This window comes from Typha latifolia, chromosome 11 (genome assembly GCF_019914945.1).
Source record: "Typha latifolia isolate L0001 chromosome 11, TyphaL0001v2, whole genome shotgun sequence".
NCBI lineage: Eukaryota > Viridiplantae > Streptophyta > Magnoliopsida > Poales > Typhaceae > Typha > Typha latifolia.
Window position 1 is genome coordinate 10,578,531 of NC_133096.1, and position 13,260 is coordinate 10,591,790.

The following is a 13,260-nucleotide window of genomic DNA, read 5'->3' on the forward strand; positions in this document are numbered from 1 at the left end:
TTGATGTGTGAATCATTGAGTAATAACCCCACTTAAGTATGCTATGTTTCTAACCTACATCTTAGCACTTCAGCTGCTCTTCTTTTCATCAAATACAGTTCAATGAATTTGGAAGACGATGCTGGCAAACAAAGATTAGTCATACAAACAAATACCTGCTGCAAAAGAATCCTCTCGATCTCCACAGAAGAAAGCAAATGTCAACATTTGGCGTTAGAGATAATCTGGTTACTTAGCCGACAAGCATATCGGTAGCAACAAATACAAAATGCAAAGAAGCTGCATAGCTTGAGTATGGCCTATAACAAACTTCATTTTATTTTATTTTAATTCGTACGTGCGCCACAAGTGTAATATAAGCAACTCGATCGACTAAACCGTGAGGAGAACAACAATTAATACCACTTATCCAAAGACACCAGCTCATTCTTGGGGCTGCTAACGACTAACTTAGAGAGGCTATATCTATAAAGCAACTTCTCTCACAAAAATATTTAAATAGGACTGAGGAGGGCAACTAAGAAGACATCATGATCAAAGTTTGACATCATTCCATTGGATGAGCATGGTGTTCCGACATTAATGTGAATTCTTGCTGATGAAACGTATCAAAGGAGCCAAATTTTTTAAAAAGAAAAAAGAAGAGAAATTCCTATCTTCAGCAGACCACCAACTTAACACCATCATATTAACAAGAAATAAGGCTAAACACATGCTTACTATTATTATTATTATTATTATTATTATTATTATAAATAACACTCCTTTTCTTTTTATTACAACAAACAAACAAATAAATTCTTTTTCTCTTTCTGTTACAAATGCATCATAATCACATAAGAAACATGCAGAAAGCCCGGCCATTTAAAACAAGCCCAAAGGCTCTCACTCTCTCTTCAGTATAGAATTGGAAGATGCACAACCCAATCACAACGAAGACAATAAATCCAACACGAAGAATCGCAAAAATCTAAATAAAATCGTGTAATAAAAAAAGATGTTTTTTTGGGTGAACGGAAGACGACGCCTAGCTCGGCGTTGAGTCGTCATCAAATATGCCTCCCATCATCATCAACTCCTTCTCGAGCTCTTCTCCTTCTTGATTTCGCTGCTTCTCTCGAATGGAGTTGACCTTCTCGAGCTTGAGACCGGCGCGGAAGCGGGCGATGAACATGTCGGCCTTGTCGTTCACGTCCGGGCTCGGGCAGAACAGCGGCGCCGCCTCTTTGTGTTCTCCTATCTCCTTACTCTTGACCATCAACTCATCGTCCCAGAACGGAGGCGGAGGTGGTGGTGGGGGTAGTGGCGATGGAGTCGGAAGTGGGTACTTGGAGAAGTCAGATTTTTCCTTTCTTTTGTAGCGCAATGGAGCTTCTGGCGCTGGCGGCGGCGGCGGCGGTGGGGGCTTAGAGGGGATCTGCTTCTTGGATCGCAGAGTAGTCGTAGACGGTGGAGGAGGCGGTGGTGGCGGCGCCGGAGGAACTGAGACCGAGTGGATTCTCCGGCTCTTGCTTCCGCTTTTCTTATTATTGAACAGTTGGTAGAAAACAGAGGAAGGAGGAGGCGGCGGCGGCGGCGGAGGTGGAATAGGAGAAGCAGATGGGTCGGAGTTGGACGGCGAGGTCTCGTCGTTGTTTGCCTTCGTCTTGCTCGCTTTCTTCTTCTTCTTCTTCTTCTTCTGGTAGAACAGAGCAATGGCGGCAGCGAGGTCTTTCGCTCCTCCTCCTCCGCTTCCACTCCTCTTCTTATCGCTTCGCCTCTCGGCCGCCATAGGCAGCGGAGGTGGCGGCGGAGGCGGTGGTGGAGGAGATGGAGAGGGCGGTGGGAAGTGGCGCTTCTCCTCTTCAAAGTTGGCATCTTGCTCCAGCTCCATGAACGAAAAATTCTCGAGGCTTCTCCTCCTCCTCCTCCTCACTTCTGGAGGTGGCAATTTGGGCTTCTCCTCTTCAAAGTTGGCATTTTGCTCCTCCTCCATGAACGGGAAATGGTCGAGGCTTCTCCTTCTCCTCCTCACTTCTGATGGTGGCGATTTGGGTTTCTCCTCTTCCAAGTTTGCTCCTTTATCCAGCTCCAACATCTTCGGAAGCTTTTCGAGGCTTCTCCTCCTCCTTCTCACTTCCGGAAGCGGCGATTTGGGCTTCTCCTCTTCCCTATTTGCTTCTTTCTCCACCTCCAACATCTCCGGAAGCTTCTCGAGGCTTCTCCTCCTCCGCCTCCTCAATTCCGGCGGAGGCGGAGGAGGCGGAGGAGGATGGGAAGTAGGCGGCGGAGATCCAGATCTCGAAGGGCTCCTCCTCAGGACAAAGGTATCCACCGGAATAGTCTTGGATCCGCTATCCTCGTTATCCCGAGAGATATCCCTATCCCCATCCCACCCCCTATCCCGCTCCGATCTCCGACTCCGATAAATCTCGAAGTCATCAAAGAATCGCCACTCCTCAGCGCGTCCCCACACTGCCTCTTGCCTCAGATCGGGATACGAGCTGCTACTCCTCATCCGCCGGATCCCCACCGTCGGATTCGCTTCTCCGATCTCCCCGTAGCCCCTCTGGGCCGTCGGGTTCGGGTAGCTAATCCACTCACTCGACCTCGGTGTCGGCCGCGGCGACCTCTCCGCGTCCTCGCCTTTGCGGCCGAGGATTCCGCACAATATGGCGAATAGGACGAGAACAAAGTTAAGGATATCCCACCCATTCCGAAGAATAAGGCTCGGGCGGAAGCCGCGCGAGGAGGAGGAGAGGAATGAGGGGATAAATAATAAGAGTATGAATAATGAGAATAAAAGGACAGGAACCCACGGCCTTATTCCGGACGAGGAGGAATTTGAATAAGGGGAAGAGGGAGAGGACGGATAAGTTCTCGTTTGTGAATTATTCCGAGACCAAAAGGGAGGAGGAGACTGCTCTCTTTCCCCTTCCATTCTTTGTTCCTTCTGCTGCTGATGAATTAGAGAGCGAGAGATGGGTGGAAGACAAAGAAAGGTATGCCACTACTACTCTGCTCTTATTTCTTCTTGTCCTTGTGATGATTAGTGTTGGGGGTGTGGGTATTATTTAAGCAAAAGCTGGATAAATAAATTAATTTTATCCGCCGTAATGCTTTAGCGTATATATTATTATAGACTAGTAGTTTGGTGGTTGGAACTTATCAGTCAAATAATAAAGTCACATGTTCAAATTCTCGGTAAATGATACATTTATATTTAATAAAATAGAATTATTAGAGGAGGGTACATAACTATTTAGTTAGAAATAAATTCCTGGAATCTTTCAAACTTAGCTAATTACTTTATTTAATAATTTGGAAACCAAAACCGCCGTAGCTTTCTATTAAGAATATATCGAAAATGTTAATGGAATCCTAGGAAAAGGTTTACTTACCCCTCTGTAGTCTTCAGTCTTGTGAATAGCTCCAAATCCGGCTGTATATTAATCTTAATTACACTCCGGACTATATATCTAATTAATCCATCATGTCATGTTTAGAATCGTTTCAATATTTTTTGAGTTTGATCTCATGAGCGACGTGATGATTTTCTTGTCATCTTACTCTTACTGGGTAAATTAATTTTGAAAAAGTCAATGCAATGTTTATCACCACTAATTATGTCCTTAATACCAACCAGTTTGACTAGTAAGGAGTTACGAAAACCAATCAATGTTGTCAACATCGTTTATACACTTCAAATTATCCAACATATTATTAAAGTTTTGACGGATTTAGACCCAAGTGGATGAAGAAAAATTCTTATACCCAAATCCAACAAGTTATTAGTTTGATTGGGGACCAAGAAAAGGAAATTCTCTCTCTCTCTCTCTCTCTCACTCTTAATATCCTGTCGTCCACGCGTATAAAACCCATTGCTTCTGGCATGACTTCTTCTCACCGAGTTGGCGTGTCTTGCATTGGAGGGTTTTATTCTGGTCTTTAAAGTCTTCAAGTCAAGCATAGAGATAAGTAGATAACTATTCCATTTCTTGAATAAGTTATTAGAATAACATGAGTAGAATTAAGTAAGAAGAAGGCGAATGATAGCTAGATAGGACTAGGAGTAGCAAGTGGCTGAATCGATTGCTAGTCTGTTTGGTAGCTGGATGGCATCTCATTATAAAAGATTGAATATATATATATATATAGAGAGAGAGAGAGAGAGAGAGAGAGAGACTGCTCAGTGTGCATCGTGATTCACTCAACTGATTCAAAACTTAGATGATTCCATAATTTTTTTAAAAAAAATTAAACGGGAAAACGCGTGATCTTCTCCACTCCACCTAATCCAAACGCTACTTGGGTGTTCTAGAGAGAGAAATATAGAGGGTCGGATTTGGTTCTGGAATGCAAAGGATTGAGCTGGCTGATAAGGGAAAGTAGAAAGAGACTTGTGGGGAAGAAAGAAAGCTGGCAATGGTTTTGGGGATCATGCATGGAGAAAATGGCGAGAATCGAATAGTTAGTGATACACTTCACGAGTTTGTTTAAATGCCTGCTTGGGCTCAAAATCATCAGGTAGCAGATGAAATATACTAAAACCCATGACAATTATTTAGGTGCACACAACCAAACCTAGAGAGGTATTCGAGTTCATTTAAATCATCAGATCTATGCAGAATAATCAGCTGAACACAAAACTCTCATTCAATTCGCAAAAGTGAATCCTCAAGAACTTTGTAATAATACAAAACCTGAGCCAATAGAACATCCTTCATAATCTGTATGTGCTCAGGATACCTCTGAAAAGGACTCCTACTAACATCCCAAAACTTTAGTACCATTGGAGAAAACTAGAAGAAAAAGGTAAAGAATAAAAGAAATAAAAACAGGGCCTTGAAACCTATTCCAAACACGGTAGCCCTCATCACCTTATTAAAACAAAAGTTGCAACAAATTCAATGCTGTAAACTTAACCTCGAGGAATTGAAAATTCGTGCAGACTTCATTACTAGGGATATGGCACCTCTGGCGACAAACTCATTGCTTTCTTGATTTTTCCGTGAAAGCAATTGCACATTCTGATGTACAAATTTTGCAGTATATCTGGACAGTGAACTAAAACTCGCTGATCTCACATCTCAAGGTATCTTGAAAATCTGCTTTAACCTCACAACAAGCTTCCACTCCTCAATAGACAAATCATCCTACATAAAAGATTTCAACAAATTATTGAGTAATTGGTGATAACAAGGTTGTATAAATACATTTGTATCAAATCCATATTTGAATTTCAGCAGGATGTCTAGAACGTGAAGCTGCAATAGTAGACTTTCAACAAAGTAAATCAGTTAACTAACACCAGGGTAAATAAAGCAACAATCAAATCTTACCCTATAGTTTAATTTCAGAATGTCAATTGACCTCCTTGAGATATGACTAACAAGCTCATCATCTATCTCAAAATGTCTTCCAAACATCTTCTGTTGTTCTTCAGGATTGCTGCCCACTATCTGTTGATGAAAGACAGGCAAGTTTTCAAGATTCTTTCCTTACATTAGGGAACAAATGGGAAATGTGCAATAATTTCTTACTACAAACCTTTATAGCCACCTTCTGGCCTTTTGTTGCCACATCAACCTGCTTATGGTTAATTTCAATTGAGGCAATCCTCCCTATATCTATGAACTCCCTTGAAGGGATACAGATAGGGGTGCCCACCTGAATTACAATATATCAGTTAGCAAACTTTTACAAGTACAATAGGGTAAAGCAAGAATAACAATGCAAGACCAAAGTGAGCATAACGTTCAACAATAAGATTTAAATTGCTGATTAGTTTGTTGCAGCATAATTGAGCTTACAGATGTATTAGACAAGGAAAAGATTGACTAATGAGTTAGCAAAGTACCTTAGCGATGCCTTCAAGAATATCAACACCCAAAACAATTGGGTCCTTTTTGTTAAAAATGCAATTAGGCATAATCTGAAGAACACAAGGGAACACTGCCTCCTCAGCACTTTCCTTCTTTTTTTCTTCCCTCAGGTTATCAATGTATGCTTTGAATTGGTCAAACAAGTGATAAATAATATCTGCTACAAAAATCCTCACACCAGTCTCTTCTGCAAGCTCACGAGCATCAGGCATCACTTTTACATCAAAAGCCAAGATAGTTGCATATTCTTTTTTCCTCTCAAGCATAACACTAGCCTTCATAACATCTTTCTTGTGAACTGGACCTATACTGAAGTCACTAAAGGGAATATTCACAGCTGGACTCTTCAAAAATTCTGTAAGCGCTTCCAAGGACCCAAGAGTAGAGGCTTGCACATATACACCCTCCCCACTCTTGTCAATCCGGCCCATAACCTTATTCATGTCTTGCATTACAGCATCCTTCATTTCTTCCAGATCTTCCCCAGGCTTTACCACATAGAGAGCAGTTCCTGCAATGGCATGCTCGAGACCCTGAAAGGAAATAAATTATCAGGACATTGCTGCAATTTAAATTAGAAGGGCCTTAAGGTGGAAATGAACTTCACCTGTGCTGAAATTTTCACTCCTTGTGCAGCTTTGAGTTCTTTATGATGCTGGTATGAACCCTGAAAGAGTTGAGGCAGTAATATATCAAGCTACCAATAAAATTGGACTCGGAACCAAAAACCAGGCGGAATAGTAGGTATAAATTAAATTGCCCATTCAAGAAATGACACTTATACAATCAGAAGATTATGTAGTACAGTATGCCAATACATGCCCTTCAACTAAATGCAAATCCCCAAGTCCTGCCTATTTGGGGTTGAGTGCACATATCTTTATCACACTCAAATCACCTTTGAAGAACACATCCTCAACCTAACTTCTTCAAACAGTTGGCCACTGCTTCTATCCAAAAGTCCCTTTAGGTCTCTCTCAATGGTTACCAACAATTTGACTATGTAGACATCCTTATAACTGCACAATGACCTTAGGTTAATCTGCCGAAACTATTTCTTGTAATTTTCTGCATCTTATCACCTATAATTGTGGTTCATAACTTGCTAATAAAAAGTAATTTTTCCAAAAGATAAGTCAAGGATTTGAGAAAGGCCCAGCTCACTCCTTCCGCACAATATAATTAAATTAATTTCGGTTATTCTAGATAGCATATGTCATTACTAGTGTAACACTTACTCATTTGCATATAAAAGAATATCTCTTTGATAATTTTATATAATATATGATTTGAAATCTTGATCTAACAGCCAAAATGCTTAATGAATAATAAGAAAATAATAAGCATTTCATTTAGTTGACTGTCTACACAAGAGTTCCCATATATATTTAACTATAATGCTCAAATTTGTTGATACACCCATTGTCTCAAAAATAATATAAGATTTAAGATTGGGGCAAAAAAAACTAATCTGGATTAGGAACAAAAATAAATGCATAAAAAAAAGATATAAAGAATCAACCAGGAGAAAACAAGATTTGAGATCTCTTCTATGTCCAAACAACATTCGATTCTTTGCGGGTTTCTTGTATCTTACACAGTCGTCAACTTATATAAAATATTATGCAAGAATAGACAGAGAATATTGTTCAAAACGAAGTTCCAATCAAATAATTTCAATTTGGTGCGTGTTTTACAAAGAAGTCATGCCACACATTAAGCACATACATTTTAGGATTTTTACATTTTTGCTACTAAAAACTTCTAAAATATCATAATTGTCATTACATTCTTCAAAATATCATAATTACCACTGAAATTATTATGCTCTTTCAAAAATGGCATTCTATTAGTTAAATCTAACTAATTACAATTAAAACAAAAATAAAAATTCAAAAGACCATTTTGCCCTTATATAAATTTTTTTAAATAGTTCAAAAGCTATCCAATAATATACTTAATATTATAGTACAAGGAAAAATATCTTATTTAATATAAGAAAAAAATTGTTGATAAATATTTTACTCAAAATTTAAAAAGAAGGATATTTTAGCCGTTAACTTTAACATCAATCTGTTAGGATTATTCCATTAAAAACTAGCCATAATTACAATCATGAAAGAGTCAAAACATTTAGTGGCAATTATGATATTTTCATTGACGCAATGGCAATCATGATATTTTGAGGTTTTCAATGCCAATATGTAAAAAAGACCCTAAATATTAATTTTCAATATGGGGAGACTCATGCACATGAAAGCATATAAACTTGGTCCGTTCAGTTTTCTCTCTACTAGTATAATATTTATTTCTCATAGCATTGCAAGCAAATTATCACTTCTACATCATGGCACAAATTTAAGGAAGTAAAGAAAGCACGCAATTTAAGACAGAGATTTACTTACTTTTACTCGAAGCTCCTTCATAGGATGAGGAGTTAACAAAGCCCTGATATTTGTCACAATGGGTCCCTAAGAATAATTTAGTTACTGTTAGATCATGATTTTCAGATTCCATATTCAGTAAAAAGATAACACTTGCAGCTAAAAAGTTACCTGCATGCCACAGACAACTATCTGATCCCCTTCATGAAGTATACCATTCACCAGAACAACATCAATTGTTGTTCCTAGACCTTCAATAACCTTAACTTCTAGCACAGTACACTGAAACATGTAACAGAGCACAATAATCTTTCTAATACTTTTAAATATTGAAGTGTTTGTGTGTGTGTGTATATATACATATATATACAAAGGTACATGCATAATATATCCTTACACAAATTGTAGGATCCATAAAATCTAACATAAAATCTAACATAAAATTTATCTGAGTTGATAAAGAGATCTGCACATTTGCATGAATGTTCCAATAGAAGAATATCTGAGACCATAGAATCCAAAAAAATAGGCATAAGCACTACAGAACGAACCTGGACTTCATCAATGTAAGTTAGCTTTTCTTCCATTGTCTTTTGTGCCCATTGCACCAATAGTAGCAGGAGATCCGGAATCCCTTCTCCACTGAAGTACCATGACACTTCATAAGTTAGGAAAACTAAGCAGCCAAAGCCTAAAAGGAAATGGTGTTTATGTAGGATGTACCTAAGAGCACTGGTAGGAACAATATTAGATGTCTCTCCCATATCCTTATTTTTGTAGTACAGAGCAGTATTTAGGCCTTGCTCCTTGAACTGTGTCACGATCTGTTAAACATAATGTGTTGCAAATACAGAGATCAGCTTCAGATCAATGTCCTATAAAGAAAGAACAAATATGGATGTTGACCTGAGTAAGCCTCATATTGAACTCCCTTTTGACATCATCAGATTGTTTCTTGAGAGACTTCACTATGGGAGCATTCGGAAATCTCTCCCATCCATAAAGTCGATCAACCTTAAAACAAGGAAGACAAAAACATAAGTTGCTGACATAAGTAAATAACAAAATTTTCAAAAAGTAAAGACCTTTCACAAAGAAAAATGCTAGAACTTACCTTATTTAAGGCAACAATGAATTCTGTATTCCGACCTTTTAGTAGATTCAAAGACTCAATAGTTTGTGGCTCAAGTCCATGCATAATGTCCACCACTAATATAGCAATATCACACAAGCTTGAACCTCTAGAACGCAAATTAGTGAAAGACTCGTGGCCAGGGGTATCAATAACAAGTAAACCTGGCACCTTAAGTGTTGCATCCGCTTTTAACTCCCTGGTTCTCTCTCTTATGTTCTCCGTTGGAAAATAGGTAGCCCCAATTTGTTGGGTAATACCCCCGGCCTCTCCCTCCTGTACATTCGTGCGCCTAATGCAGTCCAGCAACTTGGTCTTCCCTGTATCTACATGACCAAGAATGCAACAAATGGGTGAGCGAAGATCACTGCCACTCTTCTTTCCCTTAGCCTCTGTAGTCTTAGTCTCTTTCTTTGAAACAACTTCCTTTGCCCTCTTATTGTTGGTACTGGACTCAGCTTCACACTCATTTTCTTTCTCTCCACGTGAAGCAACAACCTTTTTGACAGCAGGCTTAGCAGGTGCTTTAGAACTTTCAACTGGCTTGGCCTCCGTCTCCTCTTGCTCTTCCTTATCAAAAGAACTTATATCAGGCAATGTTACATCAACATCATCCCAGCTCTTCGCGTCCCATTCATCTTCATCTTCATCCTCTTCTATTGGTTGTACCACTTCTGATGGCCCCTGATCAGCTTCACTTCTGTCATCGACTTCCTCAATCTGAGACTGGGATTCCTCTTCAGCCATTAGATCTTCAGCATCCTCTTCTTTACCAGGATCATTGGCCTCCTGTTGCGTTTCAGCCATCTTCTCCGCTTCTGCAGCCTTTGCCTGAGCAGATTTATGCTTCTTCGTTTCATACTTGGGCCTTTTCTTTACTTCAGCAGCACCATCGGCTATGGGTACCTCATTTTGAGCAAGGAACTGTCTCCTCATTGCCTCCAACCTCCTCTGCTCTTCTTTCTGCTTGCCAGTCAAGAGCTTGCCCTCCTGCTTCTTCTTCAGCAGCTTTTCCTTTTCTCTTTCTTTCTTCCTCCTCTTCGCCTCCTCCGCAAGCCTCTCAAGCTCCTCCTGCCGCAATCTTTCCTCTTCCTCCCGCTTCTTCTTCTCCTCCTCTTCCCGTTTTTTCCTCTCTTCTGCCTCCTTCCTCCTTGCAAGTGCCTCCTGCATCTCTCTAACATGCTTAGGCAACTTCTTGTCTGGAACTTTTCCCTTTGGTTCCTCCTTCTTCTCCTCCTTAGCTTCTGCACGTGTCGAAACTGCAGCAGCAGCTGCCGCCTTCTTCTCCTTCTCTTTTTCCTTCTTCTTCTTTTTCTTCTTGGCAGCAGCTGATTCCACCTCAGCTTCGCCATCTTTATCCTCCACATTACCCTCTCCTTCTGCCTCTGCCTGCTCATGAGCAACTGGAGCAGGTTCATCTTTTTCAGGAGGAGGCGGAGGTGGAGTAGTACTACTTGAAGCTGGTGGCAACCCCTCCCCAAGTTCGGCAAGGATCTTATCCAAGTCCTCCTCTTCTTGAGCGGTCCGCCCACTCTTCTTCTTCTTTTTCTTCTGTGACTTCTTTGATGCCACCATCTCTTCTGCAGCACCCCCTTGGGTACCAGATTCCAAATCACCATTCTTTACCCCATCTCCTTTGCCATCGTCATCTGCTTGCTGCTGTGGTAGAGCAGCGGAAGTCACCTGCGAGCCCTCTCCTATCTCCGCAAGAAGCTTATCTGAGTCCTCTTCCTCTTGTGCATTCTTTCCTCCCTTCTTCTTCTTCTTTTTCTTCGTCCGACCAAAATCAAACTCAAGATCTTTGCTTTCTTCCCCCTCATCTCCTTCACCATCCTCCTCGGTCCGTGTAGGAGCAGCAGAAGTCGTCTGCGAGCCCTCGCCTAGCTCCATCAGAAGCTTATCTAAGTCCTCTTCTTCTTGGGCATTCTTCCCACCCTTTTTCTTCTTCTTTTTCTTTGTCTTGCCGAAATCGAAATCAAGATCCCCCTCATTGTCCAAGCTGTTATTTTCCTCCAGTTTTGCCACAGATTTAGTTTCAGGTTTCGGTTCCGGCTCGGGTTCCTCGTTATTCTCGTCCTCCTCATCTCCGACGGCATTGAGAGCACTAAAAGCACTCACAGCACTACCACTCTTCTTACCTTTAGATGACTTTTTCTTACCAGCGAAGACGATAGCAACGGGTTCCTCTGCATCCGCCTCCTCTCCGGCTGAGGCGGATTTCTCCATCTCGTCAGCGTCATCAGCGACCTTGCCCGCGTTGCGCTGGGATTTTCCGCCCTTCTTGTTCTTCTTGGGCATCGGGGCGGCGCGGTTCTCCTTCTCCACCGCCGGCGCCTCCTCTTCGTCCTGGGGTAATGAGTACTCGTCGTCGTCGATCGCTACCGCCTTCTTCCGCCCCATCGCTTTCAGATCGAAACCGCGATGATCCGAATTGATCAAACCCTACACGACGGAAGGGGATATAAGATAAATCGAGAGAGAGAGAGAGAGAGATGAGATGAGATGTAGAGGTGGGGGTGGGAGGGTGATGGCAAACCCTAGAGAAGGTTGGGATTAAGGTGGAAGAAGGGAGCAAACTCTGTGTGTATTATATACTCATGCCGTTTCTTTTATTATTATTATTTCGTTATCATAATTATCAGCTTCTTTTTCTCTTTTTTTTTTTAAATTATTCCTAATAAAATCAGCTTCTATTTATCGTGTTCGCGTGCTACTATGCAACATATCCAATTCGATAAGGCTTCAATTTGCTGAGACTTATTGAACTGGTTCAGAACTCTTGATCTTATTCAGATAATTAAATATCTCTTTATTTAATTATATTTATTTTGAAAAATTAAAATTAAAAAATAAGTTCAGAGCCGAGCGTTAAGGACTGAGATTCCAAAAAAAAATAGAGAAAAGAGAAGTGAAACCGTTTGCACAAATAATTTTATTTTATGAACCAGAACTCATATAAGACCTAAGATCTTATTTTGTTTGAGACTAAGCTTCGAACTCTATTAGTTAATTTTAATTTTTTAAAAACTAAATTTAATTAGATATAAAAAAAATTAATTATTAAATTAATTTAGGGGTTACTAAACGAGTTTAAAAAGAGACTCTAAACTCAAAAGCAAACAATGCCTAGCTTTGTTTGCTGGTTTGCTGCAGCAACAAGGGAGCGGAGTACACATATCCAGTGTTACATGTCTAAAATCGTCGCCTAATATTTGTTTCGATTCGATCCATCCATGTTAAATAAAAAATATTGTGCCTTCTCTGAACAGGACTCCCAACTCCCAAGTAGGGTTGGAGTTGTTTGTCAAAACCACATAGGAAAACCCATCTTTGCTGGAGCTACTAACCCCCTTCATGTCCAAGCTTTTTGGCCCCTAAACGGGATATCGAAACAACCAAAGAAAGATATCTTCCTTCTAGGGCTATATCTATTTTAAATCTGATTCAGAAATTCTCATCCAGATTCTTGAACCAGAAAAAAAAATAATTTAAATCATCCTGGCGTGTATTTTTAGTGATCTCTTTCACTTGATGTTGCAAACCAATCTGCTACTTGGCTGGCTGTCTTTAGGATATTTTTATAGGGAGAATCTGATATCGCAGGGATACTTGAGATTATTTTTTATTTTGTCCTTTTTAAGGTAATATATATTGATTATCATTTTTACAACAACAAAATAAAAGAGTGTGTTTTTGACACATTTAACCATTTTAGCTACCGTGATTGTAAAGTAGAATAATTTTGCAAATCATTTGTGCAATTGGTCCTGCCTGCTTTATCTAGTGTTACATATCTAAAAGATGTCAACTATAGATGATAAGTGTACTCCAAATAAAGAGGGCATGACAGATATCATCTCAAGGTACAGACTAGAGTGTA

General features: G+C 40.1%; 2 protein-coding genes across 2 annotated transcripts; both read right to left on the minus strand.

The window, feature by feature from the left end:
• Positions 1-765: 765 nt before the first annotated feature.
• On the minus strand, positions 766-3,176 carry LOC140797860 (uncharacterized). The gene has a single exon (XM_073151544.1). The coding sequence runs from the start codon at positions 2,918-2,920 to the stop codon at positions 1,028-1,030; it is 1,893 nt and encodes a 630-aa protein (XP_073007645.1). The 5' UTR covers positions 2,921-3,176; the 3' UTR covers positions 766-1,027.
• Positions 3,177-4,617: 1,441 nt separating this feature from the next.
• On the minus strand, positions 4,618-11,994 carry LOC140797529 (uncharacterized). The gene is made up of 11 exons (XM_073151068.1): positions 9,363-11,994; positions 9,155-9,262; positions 8,972-9,072; positions 8,800-8,890; positions 8,420-8,530; positions 8,270-8,335; positions 6,472-6,531; positions 5,840-6,397; positions 5,530-5,649; positions 5,322-5,441; positions 4,618-5,135 (listed from the first exon to the last, which is right to left on the minus strand). Exons 1-11 carry the CDS (start codon positions 11,778-11,780, stop codon positions 5,070-5,072), a joined length of 3,819 nt encoding a protein of 1,272 aa, XP_073007169.1. The 5' UTR covers positions 11,781-11,994; the 3' UTR covers positions 4,618-5,069.
• Positions 11,995-13,260: the final 1,266 nt, after the last annotated feature.